This window comes from Kogia breviceps, chromosome 1 (genome assembly GCF_026419965.1).
Source record: "Kogia breviceps isolate mKogBre1 chromosome 1, mKogBre1 haplotype 1, whole genome shotgun sequence".
Taxonomy (NCBI): domain Eukaryota; kingdom Metazoa; phylum Chordata; class Mammalia; order Artiodactyla; family Physeteridae; genus Kogia; species Kogia breviceps.
This window is the reverse complement of record NC_081310.1, coordinates 109,161,926-109,188,472: the sequence shown is the minus strand read 5'-3', so window position 1 is coordinate 109,188,472 and position 26,547 is coordinate 109,161,926. Positions and strand designations below refer to the sequence as shown.

At 34.7% G+C, this 26,547-nt stretch overlaps 1 protein-coding gene and 1 long non-coding RNA gene across 6 annotated transcripts in view; one reads left to right on the top strand and one right to left on the bottom strand.

The window, feature by feature from the left end:
• RNPC3 (RNA binding region (RNP1, RRM) containing 3) overlaps positions 1-644 on the bottom strand; it is a 49,395-nt gene extending 48,751 nt beyond the window's left edge. For 3 of the 5 annotated variants that reach the window (XR_010841890.1, XR_010841891.1, XM_067040957.1), the window contains exon 1: positions 88-599. Coding sequence is in view for 3 of the 5 variants with exons in the window: in XM_067040957.1 (XP_066897058.1) it covers positions 88-279 (192 nt within the window). In the remaining 2 variants the exon portion in view is untranslated. Of the gene's footprint in view, positions 1-87 lie in introns of all 5 variants that reach the window. The other 2 variants (XM_067040954.1, XM_059053435.2) reach the window with 2 other exon arrangements.
• LOC131750799 (uncharacterized) lies at positions 419-26,284 on the top strand. Its single transcript, XR_010841893.1, has 4 exons — positions 419-749; positions 13,587-13,690; positions 15,051-16,376; positions 26,158-26,284. It is a non-coding gene; the product is annotated as an uncharacterized lncRNA (long non-coding RNA).
• The last annotated feature ends 263 nt before the right edge of the window (positions 26,285-26,547 follow it).

The window sequence follows — 26,547 nt, the reverse complement described above, 5'->3', positions numbered from 1 at the left end:
CTGTCTTCTTCCTTCTGTCAGAACTCCCCCTCCCCAGGTCAACAGCCAAGGGCCTTCCCCGGTGGCTCGGGACCGGCGCGCCCTTACCAGTCGCCCCTTATCGGACAGGACGCGCACGGACTGCGCCCCGAAATACTTCAGTAAGTCCTCTTTCTCCTCAGCGGTCAGCTCGGCTGGCAGGTGCCTCACTAGAAGGGTTCGGTCGCCCCGCGGCGGAGAAAGCGAAGCAGAGCTCTGGCATCCTCTCGACATCGGCAGCGGCTGTTCTGGAGCCGCCATTTCTCACGGAGAACCAGCAACAGGGAAGCCACTGAAGAAACGGCAGTGATCATAAAAAGCTGAGCTAAATGAATGTTTTCCCACTTCGCGCTAAGGATTCTGGAAACAAGGAAGTATCGCGAGAGATGTCGCCTTCTCGCGAGACCTGCAGCACGGACGGGGGCCAGCTCTTCGGAGACACGTTCCTCAGACTGAAGGGCAAGGTTCCACGGTAATGGGAAAGCAAAATGATTCAAATTCCAGGTAGTTGATGACGGCATTAAAAACAAAAATTCCCCCGAGAAAGGTTTAAGGATTTAAAAAAACTGTCAACGCGTGAGCGACTTCAGCCGCGTTTACGAAAGAGGAAGTAACCCCAAGGCCAGAAGGAGTCACTGCTGCGCATGTGCTAGCTGGGAGCGGGTCTGGGCGTGGCGCCAGGGAAGTCTGGAGTTGCGCTAGCCCGGTTTCTAATCCTGGCAGATTGCAAGGTGCGTCTGATTGGCTGGCTGGCTGGGACTTGGTGTGGGAATACCGGGTCTGTGTCTACACTCGGGATGATAATGCCTAAAGATTGCACATTGTTTCTTTGGCTCAGTAGCCTTCACGTAGCCAGGCGAACTCAGTTTTAAGGATCAAAAAGTTGAGACAGACACTTGTTTTCTTGAATCATCGGACACGTAGCAGCAGCCTGATACGGGCTGGCCGTGGTTCCCTTTCATGGAATTTGCGGCCTCTAGGGAGAGATGCCCTAATATAAATCCCATCAACAACTCTAAGGTGTAGGTACTCTTCCCCATTTTACAATTGAGCACTGTGATGTACAATACAGGGAGGTGTAAGTCACACAGCTATTAAATGACCGAACTGGGATTTGACCCTGCTAGTGTGACTGGCCTTTACACTATTCTGCCCCGTTTCTGAATGGAGCGAGGCAGAGAAGTCTTCCTAATTCCATACAAAGAGGGCATTGAGGATTCTGGATAGAGGTATTATTTTAGGTGCAGCTACTACAGTCTGGAGGCCTAAGGTGCCTCTTAACTGCTCTTTTTATTTGCTACTTGATTAGATGGTAACTGTATAGCAGTAAACAAAGTTTGGCTCCCATGGAAAACGGGTTGGGGAACAAGGGAGGGACAGACATAAATAAAAACTAAGAAAATTATGGAGAACCCCTCCATAAAATGTCATGTATATAGAGCCAGACCATGAGGGCCCTGTGGGTTAGTTTGAAGTCTTGATTAACCGAAGAGCAATTGGAAACTGACAGAATTTTTAGTAGAGGTCTGTGTGTATGTGTATATGTATGTAATGATTAAATTTTAGATATGAAAATTTCTCTGGTTGCAGTGTGAAAAATGGAGTAGAAGCAGGAAGACCAGTTGGGCTACTGCAGTAGCCCAGGCAAAAGACACTGCTAGAAATAGTTACCTAACAGTAGACATGAAGAAAAGGAACAGGGATTGAGATGTATTTTGGAAGTAGAATTGATAGACTTGCAGATGAAGAAGAGTAATTAAGGATAAATTTTGAGGTTTTGGCTTGAGCCCCAACTGTCCACCATCTAGGTGGATGAGGATGCCATTTACTGAGCATGAGACGAGTTAACTAAAGTGTAGCTAGATTAGAGACTGTAGGGGAGGAGGGAACACATTAAATTTAAAGTATCTATTCGGTATCCAGTGTTTCAAGTAAGCAGTTGGATGTGTAATTATGGCATTCTGGAGAAACATCAACACTAGATACATATGTAACATCAACACATAGGATATTTATATCCAAGGTATAAGAGTGTAGGTAGAGAGAAAGGGGACCATTATTGATCCATGGGGCATGCCAGTGTTGAGAAATTGAGAGGAGGAAGACCAAGGCAATATATTTTCTCTTGGCACTTACACTCTAGTAATAAAGACAGACTAAAACATGTAGATAAGTAAGTAAATGACTTCCTTTTGGAGAGTAAATAAGTGCTTTGAGGGGAAAAAAAAAACAAAAATAGACCCAGGGTAGAGGGATAAACTGATTGGAGAGGGCATGCTACTTTAAACACTCCTTTACAGGCTTTTCCCTACATCTCTTATAGTTATTATGTATGATTAGCATATATTAGACATATATAGATATTTGTTCAATGAATGAATGCATGAATGGATTAACTTTAATATTACCACTGCCACCTATGGTCAAGAATTACTACATGGGTCATCAAGATAAGTTTAGTGGTCTTTACTATAATTGAGATATCACAGCTCAGTGAAATAGGAACATGACAGAATTTTATTTTCTCTTAATTACTTTTAGTTGTACTCAGTTAAATCCGCCTTATCCTTCCCTTGACAGTAGCTCAGGCACATTTCATAATGTCTTGGTCATTTTCAGTTACTAACAGTCCAAGTCGATTTGAAATGTCAACTTCAAACTCTTAATAAGGTCACGCTTTTTACCCTCCTCTCATATAACGCTTGACCTGAGGGATAGGAAGAAGATGTAATTTGCTTTCATCTCTGCCATGTTTAAGTGGAAGTGGGTGTGGTATGCTTTGAGTTGCATTTTTCTCATTTCCTTTTCTTGGTATAGCCCAGAGGTTCCGAAACTTTCTCAGCTCCGGGTGCCCTTATTGTCTCAGTAATTTTTTTCACATCATCCCTAGGTGCCACCTTGTTTCCTGTTACCCCTTGATTTTTAAGAGGCACTGCCACCTGGGCTGACTCAGTAAGGTTCAGCAATTATTCCATATATTCCTCTACTTTTTCCAACTCCCATGTTAGGTGCAGCCATGCGATTCATTCTGGTCAGTGGGCTGTTATGAAAGCAACATGTGTCAATTCCAGACTATGGTACAGAGAAGGGGTGTGAAAGCAGCGATCCTGGAGGCCACATATTGAGGTCAAAGAGCTGTGAGGTAAACACTGCATAGAATACCTGGTCACCACATCAATGACAACTTCCCTACAAAAGTGCTTGACCCCCTCCAAACCTTGCATAAGTAAGAAATAACTTTTATTAACTTTTATTATGTAAATACACTGATAGTTTAGGGTTAATTCTTTTTATTTTTTTAATCTTATTTTTTTACCATAGCAAAGCCTATTCTTTCACCAGTAAAAATACACTCTGATGGTTCATTTTATGTCAATTTGACTGGCCACAAGGTACCCAGATTAAACATTTTTTATGAGAGTGTTTCTGGATGAGATAAACATTTGAACTGTTGAACTTAGTAAAGTAAATTGCCCTTTCCTATGTGGGTGGGCTTCATATATCCATTGAGGGCCAGAATACTACAAAAGGTGGAGAAAGGAAAGATCACCCTTCCTTTCCTGCCTCACTGATCAGGCTGAGACATCTCATCTCATCTTCCACAATCAGACTGGGTTCTACACCATGAATTCCCCTTGGTTCTCAGGCTTTCAAACTTAGGCTGAATTATACAACCAGCTTTCTTGGATCTCCAGCTTGCATATAGCAGATCATGGGACTTTTCAGGCTCCATAATCACATGAGCCAATTCCTCATGATAAATATCCTTTTATTTATATATATATATTTATACTTTAAAAGTATATAGGGCTTCCCTGGTGGCGCAGTGGTTGAGAATCCGCCTGCCGATGCAGGGGTCACGGGTTCGTGCCCTGGTCCGGGAAGATCCCACATGCCGCGGAGCAACTAAGCCCGTGAGCCATGGCCGCTGGGCCTGCGCGTCCGGAGCCTGTGCTCCGCAACGGGAGAGGCCACAGCAGTGAGAGGCCCGCATACCACAAAAAAAAAAAAAAAAAAAAAAAAAAAAAAGTATATAAATAAATACAATATATACATGTATAAATAAATATGATATTTTAATATATAAGTATATAATATTTTATATTTTTGTTTTTATAAAATATAAATACTAAATATACTTATTTGTTCATGTATAAAAATTATATACATAAATTAAAATGTAATTGTTATTTATTTTTATTTATAAGTTTGTAGTTTATTATACATGTGTAATACTATATATAATATATTCTTCAATATGTTTTTATTATCACAGCCAAAGTGAGTCTATTATGCCCTCAGAACTCTCCAGTGGCTTTTCCTCTCACTTAGACTAAAAGCTAAAATTCTTCCTTTGATTTCTAAGAGCTTATATGATCTGGCTCCACCAATGTATTACTTTTTTGGCTTCATCTATTCTTTCCCCCTCCTTCACATTTCACTATAGACATACTAATCTAGCTGTTCTTGAACTCTTCAGACACATGACTCAGATCTTTGTAGTACTTGCTAAAACTTTGAAAAAATGCTTTTCCCACAGATATCTGCATTTTGGCTCCCTTTCTTCAGGTGCTCAAATGTTACCTTTTAACTAAATTGTTCGTTGTCAGTCAACACCATCTCTGCCTCTTCTGTTCTCTGTGTTGCAGTGGCTGAAACACAGGAAACTAGATTTTTCATTATTTTTTTGGTCTATTGCTGTGTAATAAATCACCCCAAAACTTTGTAGTTTAATACAACCACTATCAAAGACTTTTCCTTTTCTCAAGGCAGAATTTATGTCTTCATTACATTTATTTTTATACTAGAAATCATCATATATAAATTTGAGTGTGTATATAGTTTCCTTATTACTGGTAAGCTCCTTGAAGGTAGGAATTGCTGTATTCATCTCTGTATCCTCCAAGTATTAACATAGTGCCTTAGAAGTAGATTAGTAGTCACTGAATGTTAAAACATGTAAATTAATATTACTCACAAAAAACTAAAATATATCCTGCAGGCAACTAGTGATTGCATACTCATTGATTTGCATGATGACTTTAAAAAACCAGGCTAAAGAGTTCACTGAAAAATTATCACACTGGTCAAAGACAAAATGTCAGTATTATTCTGTGTTACTTATTGAGTGATGATTATGGGTGGATCTCACGGATAGTCATTTGTAGATTTACTCCCTGTGTAAAATAAACAATTTACATAGCCATGAAATCTTATGTTGGCCTGCGTATGAGGGCAAATTTTTGTCATCAGCTTTCAGAAAAATAATCCTTAATATTTGTTTAAATAACACGTAAACATGCCTTTTAACCCAGCAATTCTGTTTTCAGAATCTATGTGAGACAGCCGGTGCTGCCATAACAAATACCATAAACTGAGTGGGTTACACAATAGAAATTTATTTTCTCATAGTTCTAGAGGCTGAAAGTCCAAGATCAGAGTGTCAGCATTGTCAAGTTCTTGTGATAGCTCTCTTCCCGGCTTGCCTTGCTGCTATGTCCTCACATGGTAGAGAGAAGAGAGGGAGAGGGAGGGAGGGAGGGAGAGAGGGAGAGGGAGGGAGAGGGAGAGGGAGAGGGAAGGGGAGAGGGGGAGAGGGAGAGAGGAGGAGAGAGAGAGAGGGGGAGGGAGAGAGAGAGAGAGGGAGAGAATGTTCTGGAGTAACTCTTATAAGGGCATTAATTCCATCATGAGGGCCCCACCCACATTATCTCATGTAAACCTAATTACCTCCCAAAGGCCCCATCTACAAATACCATCACGTTGGGTGTTAGATCTTTAACATCTGAAATTTGAGGGAACATAATTTAGTCCATAGCAGAATCTACCATATAGAAATAAAAACATTTGTATGTAACCATCTGGCTCATTGATTTAACTTACTCAAATCTCATGGAGCTACCAAATATATATTTTTTCTTTTTTTTTGATTTTTAATTAATTTGATTTTTTTTTTCCTAAGACACAAATCAAGCTTTCCTTTGAGACCTAACAACTTATACCTGTCACTCTACATCTGAGTTGACTCGGTGGTAAGTAAGCCAGCTTTCTTCACGTGAACCTTATGTACATAATTCTACCAGTCCCTTTATGGATTTAATATTTCTCTTTTAGGATAAATGAGTTCAAGTCTCTGGAAGTAATGTGGAATAAAACTGTCACTTAAAAATATATTCATCAGTTTTTGCAAAACCTTTGGCTGATATAATCATCTACCTTTGTATTATGAATATGTGGGTACTGACATCTGCTTATAACATGTAAATCTACCGTAATCCCAGTTCAGTGATATAACACGGTTCTAAATAAATTTTACTTTCAATTTCTTCAAAATATAAATCACAGCAACAAGTATATGTATATTTTACAGCTTCAAACATGTTTTATTGCATCTCCCTTCCCTGACATGTTCCTTAACTTTCCTACTCATTTTGATTTTAAAAACAAACCATTATTTATCATCATTCAGTCCAATTAAAATACTAATCTCACTCCTAAGCTTATACCCTTCTCTAAGGAAATCTGTAGTGCACTCACTACAGATTTCCTCAGAGAGGACTTTGCCACTGCTCTGGAAATAGCCTGCCTCTTCACCTACCCATCACTAATCACTTACTTGCCTTATTAATTTATTGGCATATAACAGCCTAGAAATTATATATTCTTATGTGTGTTTGTGTGTGCATGCCTGTATGTGTTTATAATATAAGCTCCATGACATTAGAGTGTCTATCTTGTCTTTGTTTTATTTGCTTCAAACATAGTATCTGGTACAGACATAGTATCTGGTACATTGTAGGAGTTCGGTAAATATTTGTTGAATGAATGAATGTTGTCCAGTCCTAATATTATATTGCTTGCATATTTCACAGTTTCAGTTTTACATTCAGGGGCAATTAAAAGCACAGATTTGGGAGTGAAACAGTCTGAATTTTATAATCCTGCTCTACTCTCACACCTAGGGGAAGTTACTTAACCTCTCTTCTTCACTTTTCTGATACGTAAAATGAAGATAATGTCTTTATCATAGAATTTTTATAAATATTAAATGAATTATTCTGCACAGAGTCGGTGCTATAGAAGTGGTTATATTTGTTATTTTTATATTTAATTGGTGATTATTTGAATAATTTCTATCTTTCCCACTAAAGTTTTAGGAACCACATTAATTTTTTCCAATCATTGTATCTCCACATCCCAGCTCATAATAGGAACTCTATAAATATTTGTTGGGGGAAAAAAGAATGGTTGAAGTTTTGAGGCAATGCGTGCATGTTTGTGTGCAGTAAGTGCGTTCCCGTATTCTGTAGTTACAAGTCATTGTCACTAGATGGCAAGTTTGTCCTAGGCAAGGCAAATGTTTGCATTAAACCATCAAACTGAAGAATGAGGGTGCAAGGTAGGGGGAAATGTCACATATGTGTTTCTTAGGTTGGTGAGATGATAGGAAGATGAAAGTTTAAGCATAAAATAAAAATTGCCTGTTTTTATTCTGCTTCATTTCTACCCTTCTGATTGGCTCACCTTTTGCATAGTAATGAATTTTAGCATTTCTGTCATTCCACTGACCTCTTATTATATTCATAATTTCTGTTAAAAACAGTATTTTAAAAGGTTTCTTATACTATTCATTATTAACAAGAGTTTCCTAATTTTTTCAACCTCAAACCCTTTACCTACTGTTTTCAAAATTTTATGATTTTGGCCGGGACATAAGTTTCTCTATATCTTATATCCTCTATTCCTCATTCTTGAACAAGTCTTTCATTTATTTTTTTTTTTTCTGATTCTTGGTCACTCAACATTCATGGGAAGCACGTGTCTTTTTTAAGTATATAAATTTATTATTTTTCTCCTAGTTTTATTGAGATATAATTGACATACAGTTCTGTATAAGTTTAAGGTATACGACATAGTGAATTGAATTACATACGTCATGAAATCATTACCACAATAAGTTTAGTGACCATCCATCATCTCATATAGATACAAAATAAAAGAAAAAAACACCTTTTTTTCTTGTGATAAAAACTCTTAGAATTTACTCTCTTAGCAACTTTCATATATAACATACATCAGTGTTAATTATATTCATCATGTTGAACATTACATCCCTAGTACACTTATTTATCTTATAACTGGAAGTTTGTATCTTTTGACCGCCTTCATTCAGTTCCCCCTTCCTCAACCCCCTGCTGCTGGTAACCAAAAATCTGATCATTTTTCTATGAGTTTGTTCTTTTGTTGAAGTATAACTGACATCCGACAGCATGTTAGTTCCTGGTGCACAGCATAGTGATTCGATATTTCTATACATTATGAAATGATCACCATAATAAGTCTAGTTGCCATCTGTCACCATACAAAGATGTTATAGTATTATGACTATATTCCCCACAATATTACCTTTCATCCCTGTGACTCATTTATTTTGTAACTGGAATTTTATACCTCTTAATTTTCCTCACCTACTTCATTCATCTCACCACCCCTCTCCTCTCTGGCACCCACCTATTTGTTCTCTGTATCTATGACTCTGTTTGTTTTGTTATGTTTTTTCATTTCTTTTGCCTTTTAGAATCCACAATAAGTAAAATTATACAGTGTTTGTCTTTCTCTGTCTGGCTTATTTCACTTAGCATAATGCCCTCTAGGTACATCCATGTGTTGCAAATGGCAATATTTCATTCTTTTGTGGCTCAGTAATATTCCTGTGTGTGTGTGTGTGTGTATCACAGCTTCTTTATTCCTTCATCTGTTGATGGGCCTTAGGTTGCTTCCATATATTGGCTATTGTGAATAAATTATGCAGTAAACATAGGGTTGCATATATCTTTTTGCATTAGTGTTTTCTTTTTCTTTGGGTAAATACCGAGAAGTAGAATTGCTGGATCGTATAATGGTTCTATTTTTAATTTTTTGAGGAAGCTTCATACTGTTTTCCATAGTGCCTGCACCACTTTGCATTCCCACCATCAATTTCAAGGATTCCTTTTTCTCCACATTCTGGCCAACACTTGTTATTTATTGTATTTTTGGATAATAGCCATTTTGACACGTGTGAGGTGATATGGTATCTCATTGTGGTTTTGATTTGCATTTCCCTGATGATTAGTGATGTTGAACATTTTTTCATATGTCTTTTGGTCATCTGCATGTCTTATCAGGTCCTCTGCCCATTTTTAAATTGGGTTGTTTGTTTTTTTTGATGTTAAGTTTTTTTATGTCTTATATATTAACCTCTTATCAGATATATTGTTTGCAAATATCTTCTCCCATTCAGTAGGTTACCTTTTCATTTTGTTGATAGTTTCCTTCGCTGTGCAAAAGCTTTTTAGTTTGAGGTAGTTCCATTGTTTATTTTTGCTTGTGTTGCCCTTGCCTGAGAAGACATATCCAAAAAATATTGATAAAACATGTCAAAGAACATACTGCCTATGTTTTCTTCTAAGAGTTTTATGATTTCGGGTCTTACGTTTAAGTCTTTAATCTATTTTGAGATTCTTTTTATATGTGGTGCAAGAAAGTAGTCCAGTTTGTTTCTTTTTCATGTAGCTGTCCAGTTTTCCCAATACCATTTTTGATCTCTTCCAGTTAGTAGTGTACCACCTTGGGGAAAGAACAAGTTAGGTTCAATGCTATTATGCTTGTCTAACTTTACCTTTGTTTAGCAAAATTATCAATAAGGACCTGGTAGAAAAGAAAGTGTTGAAAGCCTACAAATTAGACAGTCAACTTCTGAACAATCAATTCTGGGGGAATTGTGGAAATTAATTTTATAAATATCAATTAATTAAATTGATTAAATGTATGCATATTCTTTGGTAAATTAAATTTACCAAAATAAATGAAAAATTGGACGTGTAAAAATGAATAATAGTACTTTGAGACAGTAGAAAAAGTTTTCATTGTAGTAATAGACAGTATAATTATTTTCTTATTTTTTGAAAAAATTAACTACTGAAAAAAGTCGACTTTTGTAAAAAATTATAAATAATAATTATAAATAATTTATTTCTTTATAATATTTTCCCTTTGTGCCTTTATGTGACATATTATTGGCCAAAAGACAGAAAATTTGTTAATTTTCTTTCAACTGCTAAAGGAAAGATTTTTTCCTTCCTTCTCTCTTTCTTTCTACTTAGTAAGAAAGGTAATTATTGCTTAATTCTCTACTTGATTAGAATGACTTAAAATGAAAGGAATATAAATTATTTAATTGTTAACATTTTTTTTCAAGTTAACCCTGAGCTTGGTACAATTAGCAATGTTGGTAGAGATTCAGATATACTGATAGTCTTTCTCGGGTTAAATGGTTCAAAGTGGAAAAAAACAGTCAGTGATGGTGATTTCCTATACCTTGGGAAGACTTAACAGTATAAATTCCAAGTCTTGCATTGACTTAGACCTCCTCTCTATTCCCTCTACCCCATTCCCAACTTCTCTTGCAAACCAGCCTCATAAAAGTGCTTTACATTCAACTTAAGAGAGGATTTATAAGTTGACCTATTTTAGTGAGAAGGCATCCTCCAAGTAAATTTTCCAAATATATTACTGTCTCATAAATATCTTAGATTTAGTCAATCTAAGAACTTACATTTTTAAAAACAACTATAACTTAGTTCAGATTAATATATTGCTATTTTCCAAAAGTAGTATATATTTATTGTTGGAACTCTATACTGATTAGCAAATGAAAGAAAGAAAAAGTGTAACCCCACCAACTATTAATAATTTCTATTAGCATTTTTGTATAATTCCCTCTACTCCTTTATCTACCTATATTATACACATGTATTTATAAAAATTGAATATTATGATTCATATGAGTTTGTAATTTTTAGTAATGTGTTGTAGACTTATTTTTGTGTGATTATACATTGTTCTTCAAATCATGTTTTATAGGATCCCAATGCATTGATTTTACCAATTTCTTTATTATTTGCCTTTATTGTATCTTAAAATACAGCATTAGATGTAATACAGTATTAGAAAGAATATATGTGACATAAATGTTTTACAGCCTAATAATAAAATGAACACCCATGAACCTACCGCCTCACTCCCAAACTAAAACATTGTCTGACAATGATCATTCTACATTGTTAAGTTTCCCAGTGTGGAATAATAACATGTGAGGAAGTTACAGGTGAACTATCCAGGTTGGACTCCAGAACTCTTGGTCCTGCGCCATGTGCTTGAGGTCGATTTTTTCCTTCTTCCCTTTATCTAGTGTCTTGGTTTTATCTATCCCTTGTGAGTAACTGTTTGAGTAAGGATAGGCAGACACATGGATATCACATCTTCCCCAAATAGTTTTCAGAGAAACATTGTCTTAATCCAAGTTTACCAAAGATCCATTTTCATGAAGGAAACAATAAACATTAATACAGCACCCCTTTGTAAACTTTTCATTCCAGAATAAAACCTTTGCTTTACATTTTTATAATCAAAAGTCCAGGTAATTTTTCTCCACTTCTAGAAAAAAGGAAAGGCTAACTTAAAGATTTCTTCTGCTTCTATCCTATCAAGTTTTAAAAAGATTTATCTATTTTTATCAATAGATACTTCTAGATAGTTTAATCTAGATTGTTTATTACAGTATATTAAGTCAGAGAAAATATATATTTTTTAAGATCAAAACCAGTATCTTATTCTCTTCTGGGTAATTTTATGGTATACCTAACTAATAGAAGTCTGGCATTTAGTCAACATTTGCTAAATGAATGATTGTGGTCAGTAGAATTATTCAATAATACCTCAACTAAATCAAATTGGCAACCTATTCTATGTAAAATAAAGCTTAGCCACCCCTCAAAAAATATTTGCAAAAGTCTCTTAACACTCTATGGGGAACTTGCATTTCTCAGCTATGAGGTTTCAGTTGAGTTACCCCTCTCTGTTTCAGGGCTAAACTCATTGGCTTGAAGCAATCCTGATCTAGTGACTGAGCTTATTTCAGGGGTGAGCAGAAGTACTGGTCCAATTAATGTACACTTCAAGACTTTTGCTGTGAATGCCAGAGCAGATCCTCTCTTCAACACTGGTTATGATTATGAGTGGCTTGGAAATAGCGAAGCATTTTTGTTAATTGGAGGGGCATGGCATAAAATCAGGGCCTCCAAAGGGAGTAGAGCCTGAGAATTGATCCTGGTGCATTTCTGTTTCTGACCTGAAGATAGATCTAACACTATATGTTTTTTCTGTATGTTAGCCAGTATCCCCTCCTTTTTTGCGACATCCAACTTTATTGCATTTCCTGTCACAATCAAAGAATTCTAACTGATTGATTTAGTTTATTTATAGGTGATTTATTTAGTTCTTATTTCAGATACATATCTTTAGTTTATGAACAATTGGAAAAATCTCCATTTTGTGGTTTTCAGGCAAATAGTAGAGAAACCAAAATTTGAAGGGGAAAGATGGGCAGGCCTACTGTCATTAGTCAGCCATTCAGTCAGTGCATGTTTGTTAAACCTTTTAGACTAAAAGATTCATGAGGGTAATGGACTATATCATCCTTTTAATGTCTTTGTCCCCAATTCCTATGGTAATTTCTTGCACATTGTAACTGTTCAATTAACATCTAATGAATAAATGAATAAAATAATTAAGGGCATTATAATTAGTAGGAAAAATGTCTGGATTATTGTTGCCAGAAATATTTGATAATTAAAGAAAAGCAGATTTATGTTTAAGATAGTAAGCTACAGATAGGCATAAATGGGTAAGGAAAAACTTTTATTATTAGTTTTGTGATCATGAGGAATTACTTCACTTCTCTGAACCTCATCTGTAAAATAATTGTAATATCAAGCTCAAAAATTTCTGTGAACATTTAATTAATTAATGTATAGAAAGTGCCTGTAAGAGCTCAATGAATGCTAGCTGTTTATGGTCGCTGTACTTCACTTTAATAAAGCCAATTTACAAAATTGAGTATGTTTAACAAAATTTTAAAAAAACACTACGAAAATTTGTCCTGAGAATTTAATAAAAGTTTTAATTGATTATATATTTATCTTACAAATTAATTCTGTGAAAATATAGAAAAATGATATAAAAATTATAACTAAATATTAAATCAATGTTATCATTGTTATCATTATGGACCATGGAATCAATGAGCATTCCCAGTGCTGTAGGAATTAGTGTGGTACGTATTAATAATAAATATTTATTAATGTCCAAACATATATCATAGTGCCTATCACATTATATGGACTAAATCACATGATATGGACTAAATACCTATTTTTATGTATTTATGTCTTTTATATATTTATTTTTTTAATTATTGTAAGATAGCTAGCTAGGTAGGTCAGTATTTGTAGGAAATTGGGTTTGGGGTGATTTTTTTACTTGTCTGGTAGGTTGAATTATTTGCTTCAATTCTTTCCCCCCTCCCTGTAATCATTTGCCTTGCAACCTTTCAATTTCTACCAGCACACACAAAAAAGGAGTACACTTCCTTCCCTACCCCTCGATGTTGAGCTCACTCATGCGACTTGCTTTCGACAATGGAATTTTAGAAGGTAGAACACCATGTGTTTATGCTGTTTGTCTAGATCTTTGCCATCACCATGAGAAGAATATACGCTGGCTAGCTACTGGCTCCAAAAGGAGAATGGAGAATACGTAAAGCCAGAACCACCCCAGCAAACCCAAAGATGTGAGTAAAATTCCTCTGAGAGTTTTCTGGGAAGTTTTAATACATCAAAAGATAACTGATAGAATTTAATTCCCTTGTTTTCCACAGGGCTTTTTAAAACATCTCTTCCAGGAAATTTTCTCAATACTCTTCCCTTTTCTCTAGGCTCCTCATGTTTGTGTATTATCCTCTCCATATCTTTATCACTGAACTTACCACATTATGCTATAATTCTGTTGATATAATATTTCACCAGACTGATTTTCTATAAAGCAGGAGATGTATCTTCAATTTTTTTTGAAAAACGTCTGTGCCTCATATATAATAGCAGTCAAGTAAGGATTTAATAAACAAATTAGCTTATAGAAATAAGTCTAATACACAAAGTGAAATTACATTCACTTTGGAATGGTACAAAAATAACATCTTATGGTAGATTGACTGAGTGGTCCCAATTTTTGCCTCCTTATAATGTTAATATATATCCACACCCTTGCCATGTCTCAAGGTGGGCAGAATGTATTTCATCAGCCCTTAATTTTCGGCATGACCATTTGACTAGCAATGCCAATGTTAGCATACATGTCACAGTGAGGCCTAAAAAAATAATGCAGCAGTTGAGTTTGCCCTCTTGTGCTTCTGTTATTGTCATGTGAAGAACATGTCCCAGGTAGCCCACTAGTCCCACTGATCCAAGAAAGACATATGGAGCAGACTTGGACCTAACTTATAGCTTGGAGCCAAATTCAGTTTAAGTCAGCCAACTTCCAGCCAGCACACAGATGTGTGAGCAAGAATAAATGATTGTTATTTTGTAGATCAGGGTTGTGGGATGGTTTGTTACAAACCCAGTTGTGGCAATGGTTGGTACTTATTTAAGAAGAGATTTTTTTCATGTGAATAGTTAATGAATAAACCTCACAGTTTATTTTATATCCACAGAGAAATTTTCTAGTGCTTACAAATTTCCAAAATCAATCAAAATGAATCTAGTACGCCTCATGACATAAAGCAAATTCTTATTGACAGAGTTATATTATATCACCATAATAGCAGATGAGTATTTATAACTTTAATTTCAAGATATGAATCATACTGTTTTTTCCTCTAGATACATATATATGTATACATGCACAAATACACACATGCATATATATATATATATTTATTGTATCTTTTGACCACTGTGAAAAGGATAATTAGGCTAAAGCAAAGCTCCTAATTATATATAAATAATATAAATACATATCAATAATAGAAATAACATATATATAATTATATACATGTATATAATTAAGCTAATGTTTAGATGTGTGGTCAACACTGCTGTTTATTTATGCCCTATTATCCATTTTCCTTCTTCTTCTTATAATACCATAAGGTCATCTAGACTAAAGATTCCCATTCTCCCTTCAAGCAAGGTATGTTTGTGTACTGGACAGTGGCATGTAAACAGACATAATCTCTGCCTCCTGTAAGTAATACCCTTAAAGAAAAGGGAAATATCTTTCCTTCCCTCTTTCCTCTTTACTTTTGTATAAGTGGTACTGAGTCATCTAGGAACCTATATGTGGACAAACCACAAGACAGAAGGAAGCTGACCCTGTGATTAATTTGTATAGCACAACTGCCATACCATCGTGGGCCTTTAACTTGTGTGAGAATAAATTTATGTCTTGTTTGTGACATTGGTAATACTGTATTTGACATGTGTATCATAAATATGCATATCCTGTTCATCTGAGTTATTCCAATTAGATGGCCTACATTTTTACATATTTTTTTAAATTACAAAATATATGTGTGTTAATGCGCTTGTGCATTGAGTAAGAAATCAGAAATTTTACCATCTGCACTCTCCTGTCTAGGAATGATCATCTTAAGAGTTTGGTGCTGTTATTGCCCTTGCCTGACTGGGCCAGTTGTCATGTCTGCATTCCTTCCTGTGTAAGGTATGAGATGTCAAATGCATCTCTCCAGAGCCAGTGATCCCAAGTCCCTGGGCTTAGAGACTGCCAAAGAGAAGAGGGGAGAGGAGGGAAGTAGAGGAGAGGAGAGGGGGAGTGAGAGGAGGGGAGAAACAGGACAGGCTACTTACTGCCTCCTTGCGTTTTGAATAAGCCTGATGTAAGACTAACATTTGTGGCTCTTCCAGTAGGTGTAGGGGTTGGGAAGCACAGGTGGAGATCAAAGACAGTCAGGGTGGTGTGCCTTGCAGACAATTTATTTATCTGGAATAGCAGAAGTGATTGAGGTGAGTATGGGCATCTGACAGCTTTCTCCCTGGTAGTGATTTATTACACTCAACTCTATTTCTGACAGGTATGTATCCTTCTAGCTCAATTTTAAAAGTTGCATTAAACTTGACTACAATTAAGAATGGGCAAGGTGACTAATTTTATGTGTCAATTTGGCTGGGCTATGGTGCCCAAATATGTGGTCAAATTTTATTTTAGATGTTTCTGTGAGGGTGTTTTTAGATGAGATTAATATTTAAATTGGTGAACTTTGAGTAAAACAGATTACCCTTCATAATATGGATGGACCTCATCCAGTCAGCTGAAGACTTGAATAGAACAAAAGACAGACCTCCCCCAAGTAAGAGGGAATTCTGCCTTCGACTTGAACTGCAGCATTGACTCTTCCCTGAGTCTCCAGCCTCCTGGCCCACCCTGCAGATTTTGGACTTGTTAACCTCCATAATTAGGTAAGCTGATTTCTTAAAACAAATCTCATCATATATTTAGGGAAAACCCTGGCCAATACAAAGGCATAACCAAAATAGCTACTAAATATGAATTATGTTCATATTCATTGTCTAGGAGAAACTTCAGCTCCACATGAAAGTAAAATGATGGTGATGATAATTGCAATATAGCTATACAAATTATATTATCATTCACTTTATTTAAAACCTCACAGTGTTATATTGTCCTTAACATATTACCAGCTATCTATCTTGGCCACTATATTTTATTTATTAATTTATCAAACAAAACTATTGTGTATAGCAAACTAGTTCAACCATAAATCAAATAATTTACCATGACAAGTAAACAGGAATATTTACCCAGTAAGCTTTACCTTAGGTTTGGTCTGTAACTAGTGGAAAATGCTCCCTTGTACTAATGAATAGATTCAGTGAAGCTAGCGAAAGCACCTACCAAAAATACCTTAAAAACATTCCTTTTACAGAACCCCCAAAAGTAAGTGTTCAAAATGTTAATTCAGGGTTCTAAAGGAACAAGCACATACCTTGTGTTAACTAGTGTATATGAAGTGGGAATTCAAAATACTGAGGCTTAATTGTATAAAGATATCTGGGACCTAGCAATAATTTTTGGGTAAGGTGTTTATATAAGGCACCACTCAAGTAAGTAAATATATTTCTCTCAGTTTTTGTTTTTTTTTTTTTTCTCTCAGTTTTTTTATTCAATAAAATACCTTTCTAAATTTCCTTTTTTTGTGGGGGAAGGGATGCTTTTATAATACACCAAGGAAAACAAGGAAATTATTATTTTTGTTATTATTTTCAAACGTGGGGTCAAAAATGAATATTCTCCAAGCTTCAGGTGGAAGCCCACTCAAGCTGGGACACACCAAAAAAATATTTTCCTAGATTTGGGTTCTCCATATTGGTACCTATCCTTACCTTTTGTGTCACAGGAAAGATCACTAAGATGAATGCCTTTCCCATGCTTTAGAGCCCATCCAGTCCCATTTCTTCAAAAATATTGTTTTACAAATTAATCAGTTCTTTTTTCATAGCTTCATCTTACCACTCTTCACTGTTTCCTTCTCTTCTGAAAATAAATGTATATACTTAATTTCTCCTATCTTGAAACACTCCCCCTTAGTTCTGTGTACCTTGATCACAATCACTCCTTTATTTCACAGCCAGACTTCCTGCAGGGGTTGTTACAGGCTTGCTCTCTCCACCTCTTTATTCAGTTATTCAGAAATATTTCTAAGCCAAAGCTTAGAGCTTGAGCTTTGCACATGTTATCAAATTCTTAACTGTTTGAGGAAATATATGCAGATATCCCTATTCTCAATTTATAGATGAGGAAACTGATATTAAAAGAGGCCAAAGGATTTACTGAAGGTAACCTATATCCAAAACACGTCCACCATGATATAGGTATTGTCATCCTTCCCTAAAATTGTTAACTGGTGTTCACTGATGGAGTGTTTACTCTGTTAATATGTTTAAGGCACTGGTCAAGCTCTTTACCCACTTTTTCTTGTTTATTGCTTATGACATCTCTGGGAAGTGGATGCTCCCATTCATTCCTCAACCTCCATTCATCTTCCAAATTCAAATGAAATGGATTTTTTACTTAATAAATTTTTTTTACTTCCTGTTTTTATTTTTTAATTTTTATTGAAGTATAGTTGATTTACAATGTTGTATTAGTTTCAGGTATACAGCAAAGTGAATCAGTTATACATATACATATACAACCAATCTTTTTTAGATTCTTTTCCCATATAGGCCATTACAAAGTATTGAGTAGAGTTCCCTGTGCTATACAGGAGGTCCTTATTAGTTATCTATTTTATATATAGTAGTGTGTATATGTCAATCCCAATCTCGCAATTTGTCCTTCCTCTCCCTTACGCCCTGGTAACCATAAGATTGTTTTTTACATCTGTAGCTCTATTTCTCTTTTGTAGATAAGTTCATTTGTACCCGTTTTTTAGATTCCACATAAAAGCAATAGCATATGATATTTATCGTTCTCTGACTTACTTCACTCAGTGTGACAATCTCTAGGTCCATCCTTGTTGCTGCAAATGGCATTATTTCATTCTTTTTATGGCTAATGTTCCATTGTATATATGTACCACATCTTCTTTATGCATTTCTCTGTTGATAAATGAAATGGTTTTTAAATTGTAAAAAATCTATGGAATGCCAGATCAAGTAAACACTTCTTTTTCCTTTTTATTTATTTCTCTGTGGTATTTTAGTATTTCTGAGCACTCTTTGTAGAGGAAGATACCTTCATTAATGTTAAAGTGAAAAAAAAACAACCCTTGGCTTACACATATTTTTAATAGGAAAATTAGAAAATGTTAATAAAGAGAAAAAAATCAATAGTAATTATATTATTCAAAGATGATTACCATTATCATTTCACTGTATATACTTATAGATTTTTTTTCTGATATACACACATACATTAACATACACAAACAATTTTCTGACCCCTCCATCCTTATCAATTTCCTTGAATCACTCTTTCCTGGTCCTCTGCCTATTTCCTCAAACATTACTTGTCAATCTCCTTTAGTGATAGCCTCTTTCTCTCTGAATCCCTTAAGTGTTTCTGTTTCCCAGGGATCTAACTATGCTCTTCTCACTGTCCATACTCTTACTGTAATATATTATCAGACACCTGGTTTCTACTTCTAGCTTCCTATTGCAGTTTCATCACCATAGTTTCAGCCTCCACTAACAATTTACTCTCTACTTTTCAAGGCTCCACCCTTCACCCAGTCTCCAAGTCAATGCCATTTGCTTTGACTTTTAGTACAGCAGTACTTATTTCTATATCAATTATTTACTACCTAACAAATCATCCGAAAATTTGGTGGGTTAAAACATCAAACACTTGTGTGGATCAGCAGTTGAGCTAGGCTTAGCTGTGATTCTTCTGTGTCTGTAGTCATCTGAATGCTCAACTGGGTACAGATGATCTAAGATAGTATATTAGTTTTCTATTGCTACCATAATAAATTACTACAGACTTAGAGGCTTAAAACACACAAATTTATTATTGCACAATTCCGTAGGTCAGGAGTCTAAATTTACTTAGCTGGTTTCTCTGCTCTGGATTTCATAAGGAACAAAATCAATGTGTTGGGTAGCTGAGTTCTTATGAGAAGGCTCTAGGGAGAATCCACTTCCAAGCTCATTCAGGCTGTTGGCAGAGTCTAATTCCTTATGGTTGCAGGGCAGAGGTCCTCATTTCCTGTCAGCTGGGGATTGACATTAGCTATTAGGTAGAGGAATTTTTTCTTCGACATATCAGAACCAGCATCAGTGTTTTGAATACTTCTCATGCTTTGAATCTCTTGGACTTCCCCTTCTGTCAGTCTCTCTGACTCATTTTTCTGCTTTTAAATGAAACTTCAACTAGTCATATAAAAGGAAACATGTTAACTCTGGAACGCAAAATACAATTGAATTTTGTATTCACAGGGACACAATTGAAACTTGTAGTTTTCCTGTTGATATTCCCATTCCATTTTTTCATAAGAAGGGAAATATATTAAGATGTTCTGCTACATTTTCTTTCATTTATTCTGTCAAATTCTTTTGGTTTCAAGGTACAGAAACCAACTTAAACTAGGTCAAGTAAAAAGTTGTTTATTATAAAGCCACAGATGTCTCAGGATTCCAAAGAAGGAAAATAATTAATGTTGGGCTTCATGGAATTTGGATTTGGGATGTCAGGAACTGAGACCACTCTGTTATTTTCAGAAGCCCTACGAACTCTAAAATCTGCTTTCTACCTTTCTATCTGCTGCTGTGCTACTCGGTTTCTCTTTATCTCTTACCACCTTCTTACTCTTATTGTTCAATGCCCTTTAGAACCACCAGCGACAACTCTAAATTATGACTGCTCAGCATCTATTCTCATTAGTAATTGATTATGATCTCTCTGTCTCCATTCATTTCTTGAAATATTTAGCGTTGGGCTGACAGTGTGCCTTGACTGGCTTTGGGATAGATGATTATCCATGATTGGACATGAGGAGGTGAGTGAAAAGGTCGTAAGGTCTGCCTTTCAAGGGTCTTTGATTACAGTAGATTCTAGAAAATGAGTGTCTAGGAAAGTAAGTGACAGACATGTCTACTGTACTTGTCAAAAATTTGGAAAGTTAAGAAGAGTTTTAAGGAATATTTAATTAATATTTCATTACTATTCCTAAATATTCATGAAGAAGATTACACTATATTTCTTTCCAGTCTCTGTATATGCATGTATATAGTTGTGATCTTAGGTATGTGTATAGACTTTTTATTTTGTTTTTTTGTTTTGTTATTCTGGATATAGCATAAAGATTTCCTTACATCATTAAAAACATTAAAACATAAATTATAAATAGCTACATTTTATTAAATTATTTGGGTATGTGATTCACTTAGCTATTCCTCTGATATTGCAAATGTAGTATGTTTCCAACATTATAAATATTTTGATGAAATTCTTTGTTCATAATTTTTTTTCTACATTTTAGATTTTAATCTTTTTTTTTCTTTTCCTTTTTTTGGTAGATTTTTGGTATGTAGTAAGGAAGCTGGGTATGAAAACTTTTAATGCTTTTGAATTTTGCCAAGTTATTTTCAAGTTTCTGAAAGGATTATATCATTTTACAACACTGCTTCTGTTAATCCTTTATGCTCATGATCTAGTGATGCACTAAAGAAATATAATAGTCCTGAGAATATGAGTCTTGTTAAAATTTAATTCCAAAATTTAAATCCAACAAACTTCTAGGTTTGTACTTTATCCAACTAAAAAACATACGTTCTATGAAATAGTGGCAGAGTCATGAAAAGTACTAGCTATCTTTTTTGTGTGAAATATCTGTTATAATTACATTTGTTTGCATCAGTTATCTTTACATCATTGCCTCAACATAGCTTGAGCATAATGTGATGAATTGTTTCAGGTTGGTCACTCTGTAGATAATGTTCATGTGCTTTTTATAGCAGAAAACTATTTATGACCTTTCTCAATCTTTATACTAATACTAAATTGTATTATCTAGCCTAAAATAATGACCTCATCAGTGATTGGCATCATATTCTCTGTGTCCTCATACTGGATGGCCATTCTGATGTCTCATAATCTTAAACACTATGACTGATGATCTTTCTAGAGGAAACTCCTCAGAAAATAAAGGGACAGCATAAAGATTGAGGGCTGGCTCTGAAGTCAGGCAGTCATGGTTTCATACCACATATCTGTTTCTGTTACATATTAGCCTGGATGATCTAAGGTAAATTATGCACCTTGTCTAATTCTTTTTCCTCATCCGTAAAATAGGAATAATGCTAGAACTCATCTCATGTCGTTGTTTCAAGGAGTAAATGAATTAATGCATGTGTGTTACTTGGCCTATAGTAAGCACTCAAAATGTTAGTTAATATTATCTATTTAATAAGCTAATAAATGTTAGCCATTAACTATTTCTATCCTATTTGCTCTTTATTATTTTCACTTTATGTAAACCTTGATTCTCTGAAGTAAACAAAAACAATCCAGTTCCTACTTTAGCTTTTTCTCCATATTTACTTTTAAATCTTTTTGGATTATTAGTTTTAATGATAAAATTTCCCCTACATAAATCCATAATGTAAATTGGAAGTCCATCCAATATTATTTAAATGGATTTTTTAAAAGATCACATCATTTGTTATAATAAAACTTAAACTTAGTAAAATTAATATTGAGTCACTCCACCCATATTGCTTATTCAGCAGCATATTTGTGTCCACACATGACAAGTGGCCAAAAGTTGCAATCTTCTAGTTATAAGATAAATAAGTACTAGGAATGTAATGTACAATATGATTAATATAATTAACACAACTGTATATTATATATAAAACTTGTTAAGAGAGTAAATCCTGAGTTCTTATCACAAGGAAAACTTTTTTTCTTTTATTTTATATTTCTGAGATGATGGATATTCACTAAACTTCATGGGAATCATTTCATGATGTATGGAAGTCAAATCATCATGCTGTACACCTTAAACTTACACAGTGCTGAATGTCAATTATATCTCAGTAAAACTGGAAGAAAATCATTTAAAAAAATACACATGATGTTATAGTACAGAACTGAGTAAAAACAAAGCCACCACGTACATTTTTACTGAGTTGAAATCAACTAATTGTCGAAGAACAGAGGAAAAAAATCAACTAATTGTCTTTATGAATGAATGATGACAAAGAGAAAAGCCTCCCATGACATTTGGGAGTTGGCCTGACACTATCAACCAGGTTTTAGTGTTCCTATTAACTGCCCTGACATTCCTATCTAAATGATGGTGTTCTCTTTTTGCACATAGAATAATTTCATAGAATGCCAACATCAGAGAAGGCCACTCTGTGACCGTGATAGAGCAAGACAAAAACAAGCCCACTTAATAATCATGTCTGAATACAAACAAAACATCAATAATTGTGCAAGTGGGCTTCCCTGGTGGCGCAGTGGTTGCGAGTCCTCCTGCCGATGCAGGGGACCACGGGTTCGTGCCCCGGTCCGGGAGGATCCCACGTGCCGCGAAGCGGCTGGGCCCGTGAGCCATGGCCGCTGAGCCTGTGCGTCCCGAGCCTGTGCTCCGCAACGGGAGAGACCACAACAGTGAGAGGCCTGCGTACGGCAAAAATAAATAAATAAATAAATAAAAAATAATTGTGCAAGCCACAGATAGCAAACACTTCCCTCTTCTAGCTAATATGAGTGACTGTTTCTTCTTTACCAATTATAGCTTTAGCCTCACTCTAGTGTACCTTTCTTATAAATAAGATTTATTGAGATACCCAATTGTAAAATTGTCCCATTTTCTGACAGAACCAAATTCAGGGCATCACCCCTTGTACCCTCCCCCAACTCATCCAACCATAGCCCAGGTCTTATAACTGTTTTCTAACATCCCCTTACTGAAAATGTCCACAGTTCTCCATAGTATACATTCTCTCTCATAGCACCAAGCAGTAAACCTAACTTGTTCAACTATAGGTATGTTTCTTGTGGTCTTTGTCTAGAGGGTATGACAGAACATAAAAGTTGACAACGTACCCAGATTATCTTTACTTTTACCCAACATTAATTGTTATCCATTTTGTTGAATAGTAAGGCCACTTTTAAAGTGTCATAGTTGGTTCTTTAACATTAAAGTTTGAAAAATTTGGTACAGTTTTAATAGCTTCAAAAAATTCAGTTCTGCCAATTGGTGGTTGCCAGAGGCAAGGGGTGAGAGTGGGAGAAATGGGAAGGTGGTCAAAAGGTACAAACCTTCAGCTGTAAAACATAAGTCTTGGGGATATAATGTAGAGCGTGGTCACTACAGATAAAAATACTATATTGTATATTTGAAAGTTACTAAGAGAGTAGATCTTTAAAGTTCTCATCACACACACAAAAACAACTTTGTAAGGTGATAGATGTTAAATTAGTCTTATCGTGGTGACCATTTTACAACATATACATATATCGCATCATTATCTGGTACACCTGAAAATGTTATATATCACATGTCTCAATACAAATTTTTTTTAAAATTCCATTCTGTTTCTTCATTTAGTGATTACCATGTATGTTCTCTTATATTTAATGATATCCCTCAAATGCTGTGCTTACCAAACAAATACTCTTGGATAGCATTCAGTTTGTTTAAAGTAAGTTCATTTAAGAGCTATTTAGAGCCACATTCTGAATTAGAATACACCATTTAGTAGCATGCTGAGACAGTGGTTTTGATTGCAGAGTACAGTGTGAAAACTTTATAATCCTGTATTTTTAGTAGAATAAAATAAGATATAGTTAGTTACACAAATTTTTATATTGAACTACTGCCTAGAAGAATTGTTTAATCACTAGTTCCAAGGACAATAATATTTAACAAGATAAACATTTAAGTAAATGGAGATTTTTAATACTCTGCTATCAATTGCAAATTCAATTTAATAGGGAAAACTTTCTCATGAATTCTTTTTTCACTATCTCATCTAACCCACTTAAAATAGTTTGGGCATTTTTTCCCCCTAATTCTTATAAAATGTCAGGGAGTGGAAAAAGAAATAATATTTCTATTTGTGCTCCTTACAAATGCAATGTTTTATCTATCAAAGATTATGTTTAACTCCTACTTTGTCATAAAATGTGTATGTTATAGCAATATGAGATAATCTTTTTTTGTATTTATAGTAATTAACCATCTAGATGGACAATAATATGTTCAATGGAATTGCAGAAATTTCAAACAAAGCTAAATTTGGATTTAGGTCAACTAGATCTTTTAAATTAACCACTATAGATCAGCAGTACTAGACCCTATTCAGGGGAGGCATAAGCAAATAGGATAAATACTCTTTTCTTCAAGAGTCTTTTAGTATGACTTAGTTATTCTGAGTTAAAGGACAAGAATTTGTATGTGGGAAAAGAATAGAAAATAATAATAATAGACATTTATTGAGGAGTTACCATGAATCTCTGATATGTAAAATACTCAGAAGAGTATTATTCTGGAGATAAAATCACTAAAAAAAATTGTACTTAAAAATGTAATTAGAGACCATATTCCTGGAGAATATTTTTCCCCTTTGTTAAGAACAGAGATGACTTAGTTTGTTAAGGAAGATTGTTAAAGATTTCAATTTGAGATTCAAGTATTAATCAGAATGTTCTTTTTGTTCTTTAATCTCTAGCCTCTATTATCTGTAAGTTGTTTAGCTATTTTAAAAAATTGTATTGACTTTTGGTTCTTTCTCTGTGGTTTATTCAGAGAATAAATAGTATTAAAGTAGAACTTTAAAAATTGGAGCAAAAAAATTAAAGGTACAGATTTTAAAAGGTTAAATGTCAAGATCTTAATGGTCTCTACCCCCAAAAGTATAATTAATTACTTTTACACTGGAGATACAAGGGTCCAGATGAGATCTAATTCTAAACTTTGCCCAAGTCTTTTCAGCAGCTTTTATAGAAAAGAGCAAAGCGTTGATGATGAAATGATCACAGCTTTTGAAATTTGTAAAATATTCCTGAGCCTCTACTTTGAGTCTTAACTTGCCATACAGATCTGGACAGAACTGGGTGCATTCTTGTAGTACATTATAGTTCTTCAAAATATAGGATAATTAACTTTGGTGTGGGATGTAGGTTGGTTTTTACAGACTAGTTATTAGACTCTATTTCTGTTGGTAAGCCTGTGCCTGGAGGATTTCTATCTCTATTCTAAATTATGAAGTTTAGGGGAAGTTAAAAATGTTCCTGTTGGGTAAGTAAAGAAAGGAAGGATGAGAAAGCTATGGATAGTGAAGTTAGTGACAGTGAGAGTGTGACAGATGTTTATGTGATCAGATGAGCAATGTATAAATTAAGTTATCACATTTCATCCAATTGAAGATGCATTTTTTTTCAAATACTAGCATGTCTAAAATTAGAACACATCTTACAATGGCTAAGTGTCAGTTGTGGTATACTAGTTAATGCCTGCACATGTGCAAACTAGGCATAGCTATTTATATTTTATTCACCTAACTGAATTATGTGTTTTTGGAAATACATCTATTGTTACTACATTTTAAACTATGCAACCGAAGCAGGAGAGATTACCAAGTCTGTTGAAATAGATAAAACAAATTGTAAAGACAGGCTAGAATGACCAAATTCATGCATCAAACAAGATATAAAGAATTGAAACATCAATTTATTTAAAAACTTCCTGTTTTTTTTTATCAGAAGCTGCTTAATTTCCAGCAAAATGTTATTCAACTGAGAAAAAACTAAAACTATGAGCTTTCAAATAGAAAAGCACCAGCATCACAACTTTCAGAATGGATATCAGAAATTTGAAAGACAAATCTTGGAGACAACAAAACAGAAGTCTTTTAAGAAATGCTGCATCACCAACAAAATTTGATGAAACAGAATAATATTGTGTTGAAAGTCATGGAAAACAATGACTCCAAATTAAAAACAAAATATAGTAGAGTTAGATTTTATGAAGAAATTTTTAGGAATAAACAAGCCAATTTCCTTAACTAACATTTTCCTCATGTGATATGTTAAAAATCTATACCTAAATAGATACGTTTTCAATAAAAATTAGAAGTGAAAGAGCATTTGTCT